This window comes from Xenopus laevis, chromosome 7L (genome assembly GCF_017654675.1).
Source record: "Xenopus laevis strain J_2021 chromosome 7L, Xenopus_laevis_v10.1, whole genome shotgun sequence".
Taxonomy (NCBI): Eukaryota; Metazoa; Chordata; class Amphibia; order Anura; family Pipidae; genus Xenopus; species Xenopus laevis.
This window is the reverse complement of record NC_054383.1, coordinates 115,320,380-115,342,238: the sequence shown is the minus strand read 5'-3', so window position 1 is coordinate 115,342,238 and position 21,859 is coordinate 115,320,380. Positions and strand designations below refer to the sequence as shown.

Below are 21,859 nucleotides of genomic sequence, written 5' to 3'. Positions count from 1 at the left end.
AGGAGAGGAAGAATAATAGTACTGAGAGTGGGCCCCTGGTCTAAGGGTTTTTAGGTGGGCCCCTGGTGTCCCAGTCCGACACTGTGCCAGGGCTACTGTGTCATGAAATGCCAAAGCCAGAGTGTCATATATTGCAGGGCCACTGTGTCATGAAAATGCTGGGGCCACTGTGCCAGAATAAGTAACAGAGCTATTTTATGCTGAGTACCAGAATACTTTCCAAAGCTGCAGTTGCTGTAACCTTGGTTGTCATGTAATGCTAAAAAATAAGCTGTGTACTCCATATAGCAAAGCTCCACTTTTATCAGTCAATAAAAGTGTCTTGGGACCCACTATACAAATGTGTCACCTATACTACCCGATGGCTGCCCAAGCAAATGCTTTTTCATCACATACCAATTAAGGTTTTTTTTTTCATTAGCTTTGTCTAGTCTGCTGAACTGAAAACCTTGAACTAAAAGTATCTTTGGCTCTGTCTGTACAATTGGTTTAAGAAGCAGCTCCAATTTGTGCCTTTACATTCAATAAAATGGCACTTATTGGCCCCCTTCAGCTTAATTTGTACATGATATTGCTTTTGTGCACATGGAAACACACTAGCTAGCTGATGCACCTTGAATTTTGCAGCAAGTTCTTTCTTTATTGCTTTATTAAGACCTCTGTTTCCTGGCTCTACCTGCTACAGCTTGCTTAAAGGAGAACTAAACCCTAAAAATGAATATGGCTTAAAATGCCATTTTTTATATACTAAAATGATTGTACCAGCATAAGGTTTCAGCTTGTCAGTAGCAGCAATGATCCAGGACTTCAAACTTGTCACAGGGGGTCACCATCTTGGAAAGTGTCTGTGACACTCACATGCTCAGTGGGCTCTGAGTAACTGTTGAGAAGCTAAGCTTAGGGGTCGTTGCAAATTATCAAGCAGAAAATGAAAATGAGGTTGATCTGTAATATATGATAGTGCTACAGGGAAGATTATTAAAATCTGGTGCTAATTGCACTGGTTTCTGAGCTGCCATTTAGTAATTATCTGTATTAATTACTAATCAGTCTTATATTGTGACATTTCTATTCTATGTGTACTGTATATTGTGAGTGGGTCCCTAAGCTCAGTAAGTGACAGCAGCACAGAGCATGTGCAGTGAATCAGCAGAAAATAAGATGGGGAGCTACTGGGGCATCTTTGGAGACACAGATCTTTACTGCTAAAGGGCTGTGGTTGCCTTGGGCTGGTACAGAAGCCCAAAACATAATGTACAACATTTCTAGCTACTTCTTTAGTTAAGCTTTAATTCTCCTTTAAAAGAGAGTGTAATCACTCACACCTAGTGAAATTGGAATTCTGTGTGAAGCTCTATTGATGGTATCCGTTCCTCTGTTATTGTATTTCGCTTACTGCCATGTAGTGTCCGTGTTACAGCGTGTGCATAAATCCTGAGAACCATCTCTGAAATGTGCAAGTTTAAAGAAACCGTAGATCGAAGCCAGTCAGAATTACCGGCAAGCGGCTCAGTAACAACTAGAATAAAGGTTTTGCAGCAATTTCTAATGCTGTGGCTGAAACAGCAACACAAAACATCCCAGCATTCCTCAACCAGATCCACTAAATGCAGGAAATTGAGGAAATGATGTGCAGAAAGGCTTAACATTTGGGTGGAGATTTGTTTGAGTGTTTTTAAACTTATACTGTATAGATCATCCAAGGCCCTCTTGAAGATCCAGCCTTTGGCCAAGGCCCACCCTGAAGGTCCAACCTTTGGTCAGGGACCCACTTGTATAAAAAAAGGCACGTCAGTCTTTCAGCCTTAATTCCAAGAATATCTATGACAAATTCATATTCATCCCCAAATCTCTACCTAAATGAACATCAGGCTGGGCTTTCAGGTGTATATAGGAGAAAGGGCCACATACCCCCCCCCATTCCTAACTTAACTGGCCTTCAGGTTAAACCTCCACCTGCCACTGATCCAAGACGCCTCCCCCCCCCCAGTGGGACCAGACCTAAAGTTTGGGAGCCATTGCTGTAAATATTCTGAATAGTAAATGTCTGAATCAACATGTACGAAAAACTTTTTTGGTGTAAGTAGTGATAGGCGAATACATTTGCCTGGTGTGAATTCGCAGCGAATTTCCGAGTTTCACCGCCGCCACATAAATTTGTGCAAAAATTCGCCGGCGTCAAAAAATTTAGGATGCGCTCCAAAAAGTCGCTCGCTTCAAAATCACCGTAGGTCAACACTATTCGGACACCCATTGACTTTAACGCCAGCGTCAAATTTGACGCGAGCGACTTTTCGGACGTGCGTCCCAACTTGATGTGGGCGTCAATTTCCGAGTTTCACTAATTTTTCGTCCATCACTGGCTGTAAGCTGCAATTTTGTGTCACTTATGAACAAATAATTTTTATAGATGGTTTTCCCATTATATTGTGGGTCATGCATTTTTTACATTCAGATTTGCCCATTTTCCAGACTCAGTGACAGTACAGGGTGTCACTTAATCACTTCTGTGATCCAGCTGACCTTTGATGCCTGCTGTGCTACATTGTGTTTTCCCACTGAGCTTTGAGGACACATTTTGGTTCAGTGACATGCTCATGTGTATGCACCAAGGTGTTGTTTTGTACGATGTATAGTTCACAATTGCAGAAATAAAGATGAGCCTTAGCTGCTGTCCTACCCTTCAGGCTGTCATTGAGAACTAACAGAACATTGCGGGTAGCATAGTGTCCATTGGATTTCGAAGGGCACCAATCTGTGTTTGAAGACCTTAGCACTGACCATAGAACAATCAAGTATAAAGAGGACAATACTGTAACTCCATAATTGGAAATATGAGTGTTGAGGTTTAAAGTATTGTTATTCCACCAGTCACATCTGTATGTGCAGCTGGACCACACAAATCAAATAAAGCAGCTATTTCAGGACATACTTCCCCCAGTGATTTGATAAATGAAATATGTGCAGCAAATGTCTCTTTGTGCTTCACTCAATGATGAAAAAGCGGATTCTTCTATTGGATTAGGCATTAGCGGCCAATTAAATTGTTACACTAATAGGGCAATTATAATCAACAAATCATGGCAAATGACCATCTTGAATTCAGTTGTGGCTACAAATCAAGCTGGTGATTGACACAAACCGGCTGCATCTTGTAAATGAGGCCTACATGACCTTTTTGAATGCAAAGTTATCTTGACTAGACTTATGTATCCAACCCATAGAACTCCTCTGCTTTGCTGGAATTTGTTATTATTTTCTTCTCATGAGTACCTTAGGTGAACTGCCACCACCAAGCAGTGAAACTGTTTCACAGAACACTAACATCACAGGTTTAGGGTAGGGGCACACTAGGCAATTCAGGGAGATTTAGTTGCCTGGTGACTAATCGCCTCGTCTTTGCGTTGATCAATCTCTCCGAACACCTTCCCTCTGTCTTGAGCCGGCTATAATGAGAAGTCGCCTGCGGCATGGCACATGCGGCGCTTCGTATTCCGAAGTCGTCCGAAGTTTTCTCGTGAGGCGACTTCGGAATACGAATCGCTGCGTGTGCCACTTTTCATTTTAGCAGGCGCAAGACAGAGGGAAGGTGTTCGGAAAGATCGCCGCAAAGAATCTCCCAGTGTGCTCCTACCCTTAGACAGTCTACTTCAAAATGTATCATGGTTCAACTACACAGAGGTGACTACTATCCACAGAGCAGCAAATATGCAAAATGTTTGTAGATTTAGTTGGAAATAATTTTATTTATTTTTCTGTAACATCCTAGTCACCAGTGGGGTTAGGAAAGGTTTCCACTGGTTAAAAGATATTCATCAAAAGTGCTAAATTAGTCAACTGCACTGCAGTTTTATTAAACTGCTATCAAACTGCCTTTTTTCCTAGGTTAAATGCAAGGTTATATTTCAGACACATTAGACAAACCATCACATGCTCTTCATCTTATCTCATTTCATGTAATGTGCCTGGTGTGTCAGTACCACTGTCTCTCATTTCCAACAGTTTGTCTGGTGTGAGCATTTTTCCACCTTGGCATGGTTTCAATTGAAGTTCATTGAATGACTTTTTTTTTTGTAACATATTTTTTATTAAAAAATGAAAATTTATCGCGAAAATGAAAATTGAATATAAGCTCCATCTTACTAAAATTAATATATATATATATATAATCAATTGAGAAAATGTAATGTAATATTAGTTTTATCATACTAAAAATAAGACATTTTCTAAATATAATCAATTAAAAATGTGGTACAGTTTCTGAAATAATCAAGTTTATGTTCACTATTCCTCTCTCAGCATCTGTTTCTCTTCATTCTCTATTCATACAGCAGTTGGGTGTCAGATATTCATTGACAATTAGATCCAATATATGTTATAGGGGGAGGGGCTTCCTTTCCTATCAGATGTATCAGAACTCAATCAAATAACTGATTCCAGTACAAACAAAATCTAACAAAATAACTGCCTTTTGCACAAATCCTGCAGGTAGAGAGAGACAGGATTTCTAGTGATTTTAAAAGAGTGAGCTCTAATACATCTTCTAGGCAAAAGGAGCCCCCCTATAAGATATATTGGATCTAACTGTTATTGAATATCTGACACCCAGCTGCTGCATGAAGTGAGAATGAGGAGAAACAGATGCTGAGAGAGGGATAGTTAGGATTAACTTGATTATTTCAGAAATGGTACCGGATTTTTAATAGGGATGTAGCAAACTGCCGATTTGGTGTTCGCGAACGCCGTTCGCGAACACCGGCAAAAAATGCGAACGTTCGCGAACAGTTCGCGAACTTCGAACACCCGCTACAATCGTTCGGACGATCGAAGGATTTTAATCATTCGATCGAAGGATTTTCATTCGAATCGAACGATCGAAGCCATTCGATCGAATGCTTTTCATTCGATCGAATGCTTACAATCGTTCGAACGAATGGAAATCGTTCGATTTTAGCGGTCGAAGGAATTCGAATGGTCGAATGGTCGAACGACTTGTATTCGAATCGAACGCGAACTCAAAATGCGAACGTTCCCAAACGTTCGCGAACATTCGGCGGACGCGAACGGTCGAAGTTTGCGCGAACTAGTTCGCAGCAGAACAGTTCGCTACATCCCTAATTTTTAATTGAATATATTTAGAAAACTTATTTCGGTGTGATGAAACTTATATTACATTTTCATTTTCATAAAAGTTCCCCTTTAAGTTTTTGTATAGAAATTATAATAGAAATAAAATAAAGTCAACAGGTGTATGGACATCTTTAACCTCCTCAAACAAAAAAAAAACACCCTCCATCTATGAGGATTCGGATTCAGCCGAATCCAAGTGTCTGGTCGATCCAAATCCTTAAAATGAAGTGACTTTTTGTCAAGGAAGTGAACATTTTTTTAACTTCATGCTACGCACACTGTTCTCTTTGGCCCTTCCTGGCACTCATTTGCATATGCAGATTCGGATATAGATTTGAGATCAGCCAAATCTTTTAAGAAGGATTAAGTATTCGACTGAATCTGAAAATAGTGGATTTTGTCCTTTGGTAATGTTCATACCAGACTGACTATAAATTGTCTAAAGATCAGATTTGGGGTGATCACATTTAGTCCCCCAAATATTGTAACTTTAGCAAAATGAATGTACAACTATTTTGTTATAAGGTAAGGGGAAAAGTATGACACTCACTGCAGTAGACCGAAATGCTTTTCTAATAAATGACTCCCTGAGTGTGTAACTTGTTGCACTACTTAATTAATAAATGGTTAAAAGCCCTATCATCCAATTAATTTGTATATTCAATGTAAAACCTCATTTAATGGCTTTAGTGAAGGCATGCAGAGAACTAATGTGCTCAGAACAGATCGGAAAATTGTGGTTTGTGAGCCAAGTTTTATTTTTGTGGTCCTAATTACTAAACAGCAGACATATCATGACACTACAAGTTGCTAGGGCAACCCTACATGGCCTGGTACGAAAGTTCCATCTGCTCTGAAAGCTCATTAAAATACTGTAAAAGTTCAGTGGAAGTCTTACTTGTGGATTCCGTTGGAGATTAGTATTTTTATTTTGTTTTTCTACAGGTCTACCGGTTAAGGGAAGCACTGTATGTTCAAATGTTGACTTGTTAATAAGGATTCATGGTGCCCGTCCTGCATACAAATGACCTGCAAGGCAAAACATTCCCCATGAGAGAATTACAAAATTGCCTGCCAAATTTTCAGTGGACAGTAGCCGGCATGGTGGGAAGAAGAAAGCATGTGAATGGTGTAACCCAACTGGAAAGGTAAAAAGCAGCACATAGAGGTCCATAAAAGATGTGGGGATACTTTTTGTATATATTAATATATACTGGGTAGTACTGGGTCGCCACTATGGTTGCCTTCTTTTCTTGAAAAAAATACCGGCCTTCCTATATATTTATGTATTTTCCCTATTAATAAAATTGGGATCGGCCATCATTTTTACTGTCCAGGCAGGTAAATTACCGGCCAGGTGGCAACCCTAGTCGCCACTAAGAATAAACTTGTATTAGGACTATGAGAAATATGGGCCAGGTGCAGAAATTGGTTAATAAATAGTCCTTTTATCTTTGAATGTGGTTGTCGACATGGAAAAAAAATCACAGAAACACCCTTCTTGCCTCAACCATGCCTGTTATTTACAACTATGCCTCTGCTGCACCCCAATCCAACATGCAAATCCAACAGTCTGTTGGCAAATCCAAGTTGGTTGACTAGTCAATGCACAAATGGATATTCTGATCTCTAGTAGTGATGGGCGAATTTATTCGCGGCGAATTTGCGCGATTCGCCTCCAGCGAATAAATTTGCGAAACGCCCGCAAAAATTCGCGTCAAATTTTTTTTTAGAAAAAATGGATGCGGGCGTCAAAAACGAGACTCCGGCGCTGTTTCGCGAATTTTTCACCATTTCGCGCAAATTTTGTGAATTTTTCGGCGAAGCGAAACGGCGCAAATTCGCCCATCACTAATCTCTACTTATTCTAAACTGTGGGGCTAGCCCACTTCAGGGCCCAGAAACATTGCCTTATATATAGGTCCCAGCCTAATTCTCTAACTGGCGAAAATTCGCAGCCATCGCAACACATCGCCAGGCGTGAAAATCGCTAGGACAACGCCAATTCATTAAAGTGAGAAGTTGCGTCCAGGGTGCCGAATGCTGACGATTTTTCACAAGCGTTACTTCGGCAATCAAAGTGAAGATGCGCTAGCGTTGCCTAATTTGCATACGGTGGGAAATCTAAAGTTACATGGACATATATGTTGCAGCAAATACATTACATTACACAAGCCCAGGGAACCTTAATAAATATTTAATAAATAAAAAAAAGAGTTGTTATAATGTCCTACACATGAGCCCAGTGTATAGTTTATGTTCCATTTGAAAATGGAGGGGGATCACAGTTACCCAAAAAAAATTTTAAGGACCTTTGCAGGCTATCACTCAGAAAAAAGAAAAGACGCCAGCGTTTTTTGGGACTTTGTACTAAAATAAAGGAAGTCCTATACACTCCATTGCACTTTGCCTGGTCTGAGCTGGTGAAGGCAAGTCTGGCGAATGAGGTAGCGTCTATCTCATTCACTAGCAAAGTGACGCCTGCGCCCGTTAGTAAATCAGTGAAGTAACAAAATGACGTCACGCTCGCAAATGATCGCCAGCGTTAGTCACTTCGCCCTATAGTAAATGTGCCCCAATGCCTATTAACTCTGCTAGTTACATCCTGAAGTCCAGCTTGAAGGTCAGTTAGCATGAGATTGGTGTAAACATTGAATCGTTCTCTAAAATATTCTTGGATCTATGGTGCCTTATAAATATTTAAATAATAAACTCTTTATCAGCTAAGGGGCACCTCTGCCTTGGGGGAATGTAGCAAGCGTGTTTCTCAAAGAGAGATGATCATCATTCAAACCGCCATGCCTATTTTGTAGAATGGTGCTGCCTAACTGAAGGCCAGAGATAAAGCTGAAGCACAGCTAGCTAATACATGTCCAGGTGGGGATGCTGGGAGCTGAATATTAAGAGTCTGGCAACAGCTAGAAGGCTGCAAATGTAACCGCTATTATAGAGGTTATTTGTCAAGCAGTGGGACTTTTCCAGTAATTACTAAAGCTCAAATCTATTTGTAGCCTGGGCTTGGGAAAATATTTGCTCTGGAAAGTTTGTATGATTTGAATATGCCCAGGAGCCAGAGAGGCAATCAATTAATAAGTGAAAATAATTAAAAGTGTGGGGGAGGCAATCAGTTAATACTTGGGGATAATTAAAGGAGCATTAATGTTGGAAAACAAGTTCTTCTATTGTGTACAACTGTTTCATTTTAAAGCCTGGGAACTGAAAAGCACTGGCTGTCAAGCTACATTTTTATTTTGTGTGTTATTTAACTGATCTTTCCTTTTAGTCTTTTTTTTCAACACTGAATGCCAGAAGGATATACGCAGCAAAACATCCAGATACATAGAAATACAGGAGATCAAGGTGAACCTAGGATTCTGCTGTGCACATTGCTCAGCCTCCATCTTCTTTCCAGCTTCTGTATTATCTGATCTATGCTGTCTACTTGGCCTCTCTTTTCAGTGATTACGCTCCTTAAATCACATTTCATTGATTTTTTTTTTTTCCCTTCAGCCATTAAATATCAGATTGGATGCAGGGAAATCTGAGCATGGGAGAGGGGAGTGACAGAAGTGCATTATAAAGCAGAGGCCTGCAGGATGCAATATCTGATAAGGTGATTAGAATCCGTGATACCTGATCAATAAAGTCCGTAAAGCTTGGCAAGACCTGTAACATCTCCAGCAGGAAATGTCGATTCAATGGTACCGAGCGTATCCCAGATAAAGGTCATTATCTGACGTGCAACGAAATTCATAAAGGAGCAAACTGAGAGCAAAGGTCTGGCAGATAATTAAGCAAATAGACGCGGTCACATGTTTTACATTTGGGAATCTTGGTTCTTTGCAATCAGGATTATTGGATCTTTTCATATCAGCAGCCATAAGCTAGATAGCTAGGTATGTTAAGGGACTGTAAAGGAAAACTATCACTAAGGCACAGGTGGCCTCTATTTGGGAAAGATATGTTGAGTTGTGAGCACATTTATGGCTGTCATGGTGTTCAGTATGCATTGGTCTTCTATTTGTTATTGCATTTGCCCAAGTCCTTGGTTTTCCTTTGGATAAAGCTGTCCAACTGTGGGGCCATGGTCTAGATGTAGCCTAAGCATAGCCTGGCTTTAGAGTCATCGTTGTATGACATTATCCATCTAATGTAGTCAAGTCCCCCACTTGACTTGGATACATGGCCCCCTTACATGGTATGATTAGCACATCACTGCTTAAGATATAGCAATGTTCTTGCTTGTGTGCATTTATGTATTTATTAGTGTTTATTCAATGCAATATTGCCATAACGGGGTAGGAAATTGGGTGGGTTAGTACTGCAAGAGAATCCTCAATGCTAGTTGCATAGGGTACTGAACGTGTTAATGGTAGGTCAGGTTTTTCCCTCTACCCTAGGTTTTAAGGGCCATCAGAACAGTTACAAGTGTAAAAAAAAGCCACAGAATTGACCACAAATGGAGGGGATTAAAGTCATGACAACCCTGTCTTTTCCTTAGTAGGTACTGAAGAATCCCACCCCAGCAATCTAGACATAGCCCAGGCATTATTACCTCTGGAGAGAAACCTTCCCAGGACTGGAGCAGGAGGGCTGGGCAGTTCCGTGTCATCATTTGGATGGAGAAAGAAGACAAGCGCTTCCCCAACTTTCTCTAAAAAAGGTTCTATTCCTTCTTTGTCGTTCTTATTTCTTGGGGGAAACCCATACCTTTTCTCTAGCATGAAACACTTTCCATTTCATTGTTTGTGCAACTTTATGTTACACCAGACTTTTCTTTCTCATTTCCCATTAACTGCTGGGCTGTGTTGTGAACAACGGTATCCAAGGGTCTTGACGTGACCATTACAGCGAGGCTGATTACAGACTCACAGATACTTGATAACACAAGTACTTGTACATCCAAATAAAACTCAACTACTACATGCCTATTCCCAGGTTTAGCTAATGTTATCCCCAAAATAATTCAGATTGTCATGAAGCATCCCATTCTTATAACACCTAGGTTCCAAATAAATAAATAAATATATATATATATATATATATATATATATATATATATATATATATATATATATATATATATATATATATACACACACACACACACACATACAGGCAGGGGATCTGTTAATCTGGGGTTTTCTGCATAAGGGATCTACTAAAAATAATTTAAACATTAATATTAAGCCTAATAAACACGGATTTTGCCGTCAGTTACAATTCGAAGTTGACGCCGGTGCCAAATAATCTTAACTGGCGAATTTTCACAGCAAATAGTGAATGAATTTGCCGGCGGCGAAACAGGCAAATTTGCCCATCACTAACTGTGAGTAATTTACAAGATTAGGGGCAGGAATATCCTTAAATCTGATACCAGTTTCCTCTTTGGGTTACCCCCATGGAAAACCCATTATGTCATGGTCACGGCCTTGCTCATCCTTCTCTAGGGCTATAAATGGAACTGACATGATAAAAACTTAGAAGACAATATCGTTATGGTTATAAAGCATGTAAATTATAAGGTTTAGTAATATACTTTTCTTCACTATCCATCAGCCTGCCCTGTATGACAAGTATGAGCAATGGCCTACACATCCATGAGCTATTTGGCCAGACTTATGTATAGTTAAACTGGACTGATCTGCTTGGTGGGCCCTCTGGGTGTATGATCAAACTGCAAGTAAGGGAGAAGAAGAATGGTGCCAGTGTTCCATACTAACTCTTTGCCTCCCCCCGGCAGTGCTGAGAGATGGTAGTGCGAGATGTCCGGGGACTATGAAGAGGATCTGTGCCGCAGCACTATGTCACTGATGAAAGAGTTATGCGGTAGCATGCAAAGCTATGCCGAGAATGAAAAATGCCTGGAATTTTACGACTTGTTGCGGAGTCACGGTCTGCCACGCATCATCAACCCAGGTAGGCTGATCGCTTTTTACTGGGCTTTGAAAGTGGAAATCTGTCGGTAAGTGATGTGCGGGCCAGCCAGATACCCGCGGGTCGGTCGGGTTTGGGCCGACCCTACACCCCCCCTTGGGGGTGGCTGGCGGGTCCGGGTAAAGCTCTTCCTCCTGCTCTTCCCACCCGCCACCTTCAACTGCCGTCTTCCGACTTCCAGCTTTATAGCCGCGCGCTTGCTCGCCTCACCCCTTTTGTGACATCAGCGGAGTGGGTCGGCATGGTCTATAAAGGGATTCTGGAAGTCGGACTAGGGCGGGTGGATGGGCGTGGATCGGGTGCGGGTCAGGAAAAACCCAACCCGCACATCACTACTGTCGGTGGTTATTTATTACATTGTTATATTATGAAAATTTCACTCATGGGAGTAAAAATTCTGAACTTGCACAGATTAGCGAGAAGATTAACCCTTGAGATTTTGAGGGGGGGAGGTAACTGTAAATTTTAGGGGTTTTCCATAATTTCTGCCCAGTAGAGTCTCATTCCTAAAATGGCTGCTCCTCTAAAAATAAGAAATGAAAGACCATGGAGCATGTTAGGAATAGTATCACCTGGGGCAAAATGAGCAGATGGGCCCAGTTTGAAACATCACTTGGGTTGGAGATCCACTTCATCTACCTGTATAGCCCATATACAGTAATTAACTGCACATTAATTGGTGCAAACCATGCATAATATTCATATCATTAATTCATTTATTAATGTATTGCTCCAAACCCAGCCCCATATCTGCCACGAATTGTATAATAAATAAATATGCAAGGTATCTTTTGAACTTCTTGGCCCTGTGGCCCCTTCAACACAGCTCTGCTCTACAGTAAAACAGAAACCTGTTGTGCCTTCAAGGCAAGATATATCCAGATAGAGAGAGAAAATACATAACAACGTTTCCCAAGACCAGACACAGGGAAATACGTGCAGCCGCTTCTTATAAAGGCAATGACATTTCCACAGAGGACGTAGTTGTACAATCTTTATGGAGGAGAAGGGAGACACGCGGCCAAAGAAGGGAAATCAATAGAGCGTGCATGTAACCTGTTTGTTACAAATAGAGTGGAGAGAAGTCATTGACTATAGACACTGAATTATTTACCACTAGTGAAGGCAGAGCGCTGAGCAATGAATACAGGTGAGGATGCGAATGATAAAGAATAATCAAAATAAATGCAGACAGATGGCACGGATGGGTAGAAGCTCCCAACTCAGGGTCATGCTTTATTTATATCAATAGGATCTAAATTGCTCAAATGCAGTTGCTGAGTGCAACTACATTGCAATTAGTTTTGATCAGTCTATTACCAGTTAGTACATGCCAGATACATCCCCCAGTACATGCCAGTACATATCCCAGGAGGTTGACATTTCTGTAAAGATAGCTTGAAACTCAGCTGTAAAGCAGGACAAAAGGGCAGTTTTGTGGTAGAAAGAAAGGAAACCTTTCAGTTCAGTATTAGTATATTATTGAATGTGCTCTTCTGTGCAAAAGTGGGAAAACATGCTTTTTTTCAAAATGCACCTGCAAACTGAAATCCGTTTTTCAAAAGAGCGAACAGATTTTTTAATATTTAATTTTGAAATCTGACATGGGGCTAGACATATTGTCAGTTTCCCAGGTACCCAAAGTCATGTGACTTGTGCTCTGATAAGATTCAGTCACTCTTTGCTGCTGCACTACAAGTTGGAGTGATATTACCCTCTCCCTTTCTCTCCCAACAGCCTATCAGCAGAACAATGGGAAGGGAACCAGATAACAGCTCCCTGGTAGATATAAGAACAGCAAAATTGAGTAAAAGAAACAACAGCCTTTCAGAAAGCAGTTCCATAATGCAGCTCTTACTTACTTACTCTTACTTACTTACTCTTACTTACTTACTCTTACTTACTTACTCTTACTTACTTATTCTTATTGGCACATGCCCAGGCAAAATGACCTGAGATTCTCCTACACACCAATATTACAACTAAAAATATACACTTATTTGGTTAGGAATTATATTTTACAAGGTAGAGTGAATTATTTGCAGTGTAAACGTTGTAATTTAGAAATAAAAACTACAATATAAAAATCATGACAGAATCCCTTTAATTTTTCTATACTCTTCTTTTTGAATTGTCTTCCTTTTCAGCCTTTTTCCAGCTTGCAATTCCTGGTTGGTGGAGGGTCACTGACCTCTGAGCCATCTTCTACTCACATTCCAGTCTCATTGAAAGTGCTGCCTGGTTGCTAGGGTAAACTGGACCCTAGAAACCAGATAGCTGCTGAATTTTCACACTGGAGAACTGATAAACAAAAAAAAAGGCTAAATAATTCAAAGCCTACAAAAATAAAAAATAAAGATAAGTTACAAATTGTCTCAGAATATCTCGGTCCATATCGACAGCAATAAATACAAAGTTTCCTTTTTGACTGTAGTGTCCCTTTAACTTGTTTATGTGATGATCTGGATCCTCTGCTGTACTTAACGTTAATTGCAGGCATAAAGTGCTTAATTGATGACAGTATGCATTTAATGTTCCAGGGCTCTTTCTGTGAATCTAACCCTTGGAAGTTGGTTAATTGCCAACCACCATCTGGACATGTAATTTGTGTAATTGCTATTGGCCCTTATTTCTTCCTTTCGCTTATCTCCATATTCCCTATAGCCCCAGTCTAACTGGATCTTAGGCCTCTATTACCCCCAAGGGAGAGCAGCACCTGTTGTTGACCTTGAGCTGCAACCTGAAGATTTGAGATGAATATATTATTATATTAGTACAGTATGGAATCCGTTATCTGCAAACCCTTTATCAAGAAAGCTCCAAAATACAGAAAGGCTGTTTCCCATAGACTCCATTTTATTCAAATAATCCAGTTTTTTAAAAATGATTTCCTTTTTCTCTGTAATAATAAAACAGTAGCTTGTACTTGATCCCAAATAAGATATAATTAATCCTTATTGGAAGCAAAACCAGCCTATTGGGTTTATTTAATGTTTACATGATTTTCGAGTACACTTAGGGGAAGATTTCGAGGGAATTTTCGAATTTAAAAAATTCGAAATTCAAAGTAATTTTTGGATTCTTCAACCATCGAATAGGATACTACGACTTCGAATTTACTTCAAGTTCGATTCAAAGTAAAAATCGTTCGACTATTCGACAATACTTCAATACTTCAACTTAAACCTGCCGAAGATCTATGTTAGCCTATGGGGACCTGCCAGAGCATATTTCTACATTTTTGGGTTTCGAAGGAAACGATAAAATCGTTCGAATCGATTCGAAGTACAATCGGAATACGATTGTACGATGAATAAAATCCTCCGACTTTGAATTAGAATTTCGTGGGATTCTATTCGATGGTCGAATTTTGAAGTATTTTCCACTTCAAAATTCGACCCTTGATAAATCTGCCCCTTAAGGTATGAAGATCCAGATTACGGAGAGATCAGTTATCGGGAAAACCCCAGATCTTGAGCATTTTGCATAACAGGTCCCATACCGGTAGTAGTATTATAATAGAAATAGTATTATATTTGACATTGAAGTGAATTATAAATAGTTGGGTGAAAGCTGTCACAAATGTTAAAAGGTGAGCTAAATGGCCCCTACACAGGGGCCTTCACCCAGATACATTGCAACCTTGATTCCCAAGAAGTATGGTTATTAGAGGTTGAGCTGGTCCTGGCTGCTAGTAGACATGCTCCTCAGGGGTGTAACAACAGAGGAAGCAGACCATGATTCTGCAGGGGTGCTCCGGAGGTAGCGGGGCCCCATGAGGCCCTAATTCATAGACAGTTTCAATAAATATTGGTAAAATGGGTCAACCTGTCGTCATTTTGGGAGCCTGAAAAATAATTTGCAGTGGGGCCCCGTAACAACAGTTTCTATATGTATCTTAATTTGTCACTGAGGGCACGGATGATATTTGAATCCATTTGTAAGCAGCAGTCCTTTCCTGCTATCGTTAGAAAAATTGAGAACACGGTTGTCCATAATCAAATCTGAAGCCGGTTACTGAGATAAGCAAACTAAGCCAGGTAAAGGAAACAATCCCAATGCAGCTTTAAAAACATATTCTTTTGCAAAATAGAAATATGTAGGTATGGGGTGCCTAAAAATATCTATGGAACGACAAGGAAAGTGGCAACGTTTTTTCTAGGTCTAGTAACCCATAGCAACCAAACGGCAGGGAACAATTTCAGGCAGCCTGTTTGAAAGCATGCATCTGTGTACGGCTGTGCTGGTTTTTGGAATAGATAAAAGATTTCTGGGCAATTTATAAATCAGAGCAAAAGCAATGTATTGCAGAAATGGTCAGGATTGTGTAGTCACAGTTAATCTTTTTCCCTGTAGAATTTGTAACCTAATTTGCTGAGACGAGGGTCTATACAGCAGCTGCCTAATAAACCCTGAAGCTGCCATGACTATAGGATCAAGAGAAATGCCCCTTTACTTTCCGATGGGAATTCAAAAAGCTTCTATTTAGAGTCGCCTCCTCGGTGAGGTTATTGTACGTCTTCATTTGTTCTTGCCTGCCTGCGTGCATAGTAAAGCTGCGAGCATATTAAAGCAACAGGGATGCACCTTGGGGAAATGACATGAGAAGGCAGAATAGGATCTTCTCTAAAAGTGAAACCACTATTGTGCAAGTAGAACATCAGATTTATACAAGTTGATTCAGGAAATATAGAAAATGCAGGCAAAGCTTGTATTTTACTACTAGTTATGTTACAAGTCCAGTTTAGTTAAACAAAGTAGTGATGGGCTAATTTCTCTCCGTTCGCTTTGCCGAAAAATTCGCCAAACATAAATTTTGACGCCTTTGATAAATCCGACGTGGGCGATAATGCGATGCACATTAAAGTCAATGGGAGCATTCAATTGTCTTCTGCGTCAACATTTTTTTTTCAATTTACACACCGATTTCGTACATTTATTCGCCAGAGGAAAAACGCGGAAATTCACTGCTATTCGCGCCTGGCGAATAAATTCACTAACACACAGTAGAGGGGAAAAACATCTATATAGGGTATTTTAGAAAATAAAATATACAGGCATGGGATCCGTTATCCGGAAACCCGTTATCCAGAAAGCTCCGAATTACGTAAAGGCCGTCTCCGATAGACTCCATTTTCTCCAAATAAAGCAATTTTTAAAAAATTATTTTCCTTTTCTCTGTAATAATTAAACAGTAGCTTGTACTTGATCGAGACTAAGATATAATTAATCCCTACTCGAAGCAAAACCAGCCTTTTCGGTTTATTTAATGTTTACATGATTCTCTAGTAGACTATCAAGGTATGAAGATCCAAATTACAGAAAGATCCATTATCCAGAAAACCCCAGGTCCCGAGCATTCTGGATAATTCTGGATATGGTTTTTTTAAACTTCTGTTCATTCCATATGGCTGCTGTGCATGACATCATGTATAGGAGTAGTTTGCCAGATTAACCCCCTCCAGTTTTACTTCCTACTGTGCAGATATACCTTATATTGCGAGGAAACGTTAGGAATCCAATGACCCAGTGAAATGGATTGAAAAGAATGAAATGAGCAGAAGAGGCTATTTTTTTTCTTATTGGTTCTCATTTATTCTGCAGAAGTTTTCCATTAAACAAAACCCACCCAAACAGCTCACTTTAAAATTGGTCAGAATGCTCTTCTCTTCTGCACTTTTGCATTTTCACTTATTTGTGGTTTTTTTTTGTTTGTTTTCATGATATTAGCAGTTTTATACCACTAATATGAATTTATATCAGGAGCATGCTGTGCTCCTCTGGCCTGGCAGAATACCAGAAACTTCAGGAGTCACTTCTAAGGCAACTGATGTCTGGGGACGCTCTATTTACAAATTTGTGATATTAGCAGTGTAAAACTGCTAATATTATGAAAACTAAAAGAAATAATGTACATTGTCGGCAAGTTTTCATAACTTTCTAGGATAGGTATTTGTTTCTTTTAAATATGTTTACATACGTATTCTACCTCTATTTCATTTCCTAAGAAGAGTTTTACTTTTTCCTGCTGAAGACAGTAATCTGAAGCTGATATTCTCCCATTGCTTCCTCTCAGCACCCTTAAAGGAGAAGGAAACCCCCTGGGCGCAAAAACCCTCAACCCTCCCCTCTCCCCTGTGTTGCTCCCCCTCCCTCCTCCCCCCTGGCCTACCTGTCCCGCTGGGCAAATGCCCCTAACTTGTTACTTACCCCTCTGCGCAGGTCCAGTCCACGGAGTTCACAGACGCCATCTTCTTCCACGCCATCTTCTTCCTGCTTTGACCGGCGTTTTTGGTGTATGCGCAGTAGGAGCATTTCGCCGGTATGGATCTACTGCGCATGTGCCAATAGTCACAAAGTTTTTGTGACTTTTGGCACATGCGCAGTAGATCCGTACCGGCGAAATGCTCCTACTGCGCATGCGCCGGTCAAAGCAGGAAGAAGATCGCTTGGGAGAAGATGGCGTCTGTGAAATCCGTGGACTGGACCTGCGCAGAGGGGTAAGTAACAAGTTAGGGGCATTTGCCCAGCAGGACAGGTAGGCCAGGGGGGAGGAGGGGGGGCAACACAGGGGAGGGTTTTTGCGCCCAGGGGGTTTCCTTCTCCTTTAAGGAACATAATTGCAGGGTTACAGCGCCCTGGTCATAAGGAGATGTTTAGGTGACCCTCCCCTTTCGCTTACCAGAGTTACCAGTTCAATGAGATCAAGAAGTAGAAAGTTAAATCTATTAAAGAGAATTTCCACCTACACTTTAATCATTTACAAAGTGACCACCAGAGACTACCTAGATGAGTGTGGCGGTAACCAAAAATCAATATTAATTGTGTGGTCTGGGATCAATATTACAGCCTGTCTGGGATCAGTTTCACTACTTGGTGGCAGTAAAGGTTCCACAAAGCTCTTACCATAGAACCCATTTCATATATGTTTACTAAATAGACAGCAGTATCTGTCTCACCCCAATGGTCCCCTATTCCTCTAGTTGGCACTCCTAACAGTGTAGGGGACTAATTCCTCCCAGATTTACCTATGCTGCCTTTCCCAACACATTTCACTTTGGTTTCATCATGGGCATATGTCACTGTGATATATTAATGTTGATTTTGTATGATATCTATAGTCTGTTTTTAATAATTACCCAGTGAGGTTGTGGAATACCCTACCATGTGAGTCTAGTAATGCTTTAAATGGGTTGTTAACCTTATAAATTAACTTTTAGTATGACAGACATTGATATTCTGAGACAATATGCAACTGATTTTCATTTTTAATTTTTTTGTGGTTTTTCAGTTCAGCCATTCTCCTCTATGGAATTTCAGCAGCTATCTGGTAACTAGGATCTTGTTTACCTTAGCAACTGGGCAGTGGTATGGAGAGGGCCTGGACAGAACGATAAGCAAACAAAGTAACAATAATAATATAATAGTAAGCTCACAGAGCAACAGTTTTCTTTGGCTGTCAGGGTCAGTGATCCTCATCTGGAAGCTAGAAAGATATAGATGTGAAGGGCGAATAATTAAAAAATATATATATATATATATATAAATAAAACAAATAATGAAGACCAATGGCAATGCTGCCATTGTTCATTCTATAACATACTAAATGTATGGCTTGGATGACAAGCATAAAAGTCAAAGTTATAGCGATCGCAAGATCTACAGTTAGTTTATTGAAGGTATTTGTAATTATATGCTGGGAGTTGAACTATTGTTTTTTTTAATCCAAATATGTAAGTACGTATGTTATATTCTAAAGATCTACCTGTATATACAGTACCACCAAACTGGGAACCTTCTCCAGGTATATCCGGAAACTCCCATAGGCTCCTGTTAAATTAAGTAATTCAAAATTTTCCTTAATATGCATAAAATCTTCTGTATTTGCCTTTTTTTTGTAATAACAAAACAGTACTGTAACAGTACAGTAAGCTTGATCCCAACTAAGATATCATTAATCCTTATTGGTGGCAAAACAATCCTATTGAGTTTATTTCATGTTTAAATGATTTTTAGCAGACCCAAATTATAGAAAGATCCCTTATCGGGAAAGCCCCTGGTCCCAAACATTCTGGATAACAGGTTCCATACCTGTAGTAGTAGTCAGGTGATCTAGATATTTTATTGATTTATATATATATATTTTTTTTTTTATTGATATATTTCCAGTTTATTCCATTTTCTTGCTGTAAATAGGAATATTTTGGGCTCTCCTGTGTGTATAAATGTACGGTATAAGTAATTGGAGTGATGGGGTGTCTCCAACCAGTAACATCAGCTCAGGCCATCCTCAGTGTGTATATATCACTTCATTACCGTGCTTATAAATATATTACATCTTAAGCTGGCCATAGACGCAAAGATCCGATCGTACGAATCATTGTACGATCGGACTTCCCCATCTACTGACCTGCCACTAACCATTCCGATCAAATAAAGTAGTAAAAGAACAGATGAGCCGATGTTCTGCCCCTGACAGCAATCATACGAAAGTTATGTCCGACAAAAGCTGGTGACAGTCTCCCTCTGAAAATTGTATGATCGGCAATACATGCAGATACATGTACTGTATGCTTCTATTGTTAAGGGTCAAAGTAATCCATACGATATTCTGCCTTTGGGTTTGTCTCTATATAAAATGTTATTCATGGTATCTTTGCCATTGGTTCTTTTAGGGAGTCTATTGTGTTAAATAGGGTGTTGGAAATAGATTCTTTGTTATTCTTGTATGTTGTTCCATTATCCATAAAAGCCGTTTGGTATTTTGGTCCCAAACCTGGGTGCATAGGAATATGGCTTGCAAAGTGTCTGATAATAATATCTGAGTACATTTCTTAAGGCTCATTGTGTCAATATTTGAAGGAACAAATACATTGATAATGCATTCATTGCCCTGGAGCAGTGACAGGGGGAGGGAGGCTCTGCCTGAAGGCTTATACATAAAAAAGCCCACAGAGAAGTTCAGTGTGTAATAACCTGTGGACATTTTGGTTATGGGCTGCAATTTTGCTATTGCCTTATGATTCATCATCCTGTTCCTGTTTCCCTCTTCATGTCTAAGCTGAGAGCAAGTATGGAGTAGGCGCATTTGGGCAATCCTCCAGGTGGGCGGGAATTAGGGTGTGACAGAGGACACCGGCCTCCAGTCACCCTCAGATTAAATCTGGACCTGAATGTCAAACGATCCCCATAATATTATTATTATTATTAGTATACATCTGACATACAATCTATATGTATTCAGGCCCGGATTTGCGGCAAGGCCGCATAGGCCCGGACCTAGGGCGGCAAAATAATAGGGGCGGCATGCCACCCAGCCGCATTATGGGGACGTGTGCGTCCCCATTAAATTACAGCAGTTGCACCGACGTTTTTTCGCCGGCGTGCTGGGAAGGGGAGATGAGGTGGGCGCTAGGACCGCGCGGCCACGGGGGACCGGTCATTTAAATCCGGCACTGTATGTATTGGTCTTACTGTGCAAATCCTACATTTCTGCCTCTAGAAATGTATACATTAAAGCTTCCCATTGCCAAATATATTAAAATACAGTAGGTGACATTTACCAAGGGTAGGGCAGAGTACCCGGACGTTGCGGATTGGTGCCTGCCTAATGCTGTTTTGTCGTAGGGCAGAGTATAATGTGCAAAAAATGATACAGTGGGGGTCATTTATCAACAGTGGGCAAATTTGCTTTTGGGCAATAACCCATGGCAACCAATCAAATGGTCGCATTCAATGTTCTACTTGCATATGGCATTAAAAAGCTAAGCAGTGATTGGTTGCTATGGGTAACTGCCCATGGGCAAATTTGCCCAGTGTTGATAAACGAGGCCCAGTGTGCCATATAGTTTGCACTTTGCACCCTGCATGTCTGTTCTGTCCTCAATATGAGTTACCCTGGGTAGTGTGTATCTTGACATACAACTAAATGTCTTCCTTCATCAATTCACTGAGACAGATTGTTTAGCTTCAGGCTTATCAACAAGGGGGAAGGTGTGAAACTGGGGAAAATGGAAAAAATGACAGTGCATAGTATACAGCTTATTAAATCATGACAAAGTACATTAAAACACTGTGGAGGGTACACTGAAAAATTAACAAATGTAAATATGCATAAGGTGGATGGCATCTGTGTTAAACTATAGCTATAAGCATAGGTGAGAACTGGTATAGCAGTGCCTTGAGGGGACTGCACATAGATAGTTAAAACATATAGAAAGTACAAAATGTGAAATAACTATTTATATTGGTAAACCAGAGCTGGTGATAAGCAGGGCCGGATTTACATAGTGGGCGCAACTAGGCCCACTACCGTTTCTCGCCCCTGTCCTCTCCAGGGGGACAGGAACAATGGAAAAAATTATTGTATCTCCAGCGCATTCGCCAGTGTTTTTAAACCAATGTGGGTGTGGTTGGGCAGCATGCCGCCCCCCTAAAATCCTGCCGCCCTAGGCCCGGGCCTAGGTGGCCTTTCCACAAATCCGGGCCTGGTGATAAGTATTCCCTACCAACGCTGCTACCACAAGGCTGGATGGGGTAGGATTACTGCAGGTGGAGAACGTAAGCTGTGAACAGTAAAAAGATGGCATCTAGATTGATCATTTCGTGGCTAAACCATTGGCTAAACCAGTAGGTTAGGGGTCCCCAACCTTTTTTTTACCTGTGAAAAACATTCAGATGTAAAATGAGTTGGGGAGCAACGCAAGCATGAAAAATGTTCCTAGGAGTGCCAAGTAAGGGCTGTGATTGGCTGTTTGGTTGCCCCTATGTGGACTGTCAACCTACAGGAAGC

General features: G+C 40.5%; 1 protein-coding gene across 8 annotated transcripts in view; it reads left to right on the top strand.

The window, feature by feature from the left end:
• The window catches only part of LOC108696722 (synaptotagmin-C), a 142,257-nt gene that overhangs the window by 40,883 nt on the left and 79,515 nt on the right, over positions 1–21,859 (top strand). For 3 of the 8 annotated variants that reach the window (XM_041569600.1, XM_041569593.1, XM_041569597.1), the window contains exons 2-5: positions 6,076–6,278; positions 8,641–8,743; positions 9,632–9,793; positions 10,874–11,049. In XM_041569600.1, the coding sequence (XP_041425534.1) occupies positions 10,896–11,049 (154 nt within the window). In that variant the 5' untranslated portion in view covers positions 6,076–6,278; positions 8,641–8,743; positions 9,632–9,793; positions 10,874–10,895. Of the gene's footprint in view, positions 1–6,075; positions 6,279–8,640; positions 8,856–9,631; positions 9,794–10,873; positions 11,050–21,859 lie in introns of those variants that run through there. The other 5 variants (XM_041569595.1, XM_041569598.1, XM_041569594.1 and 2 more) reach the window with 5 other exon arrangements.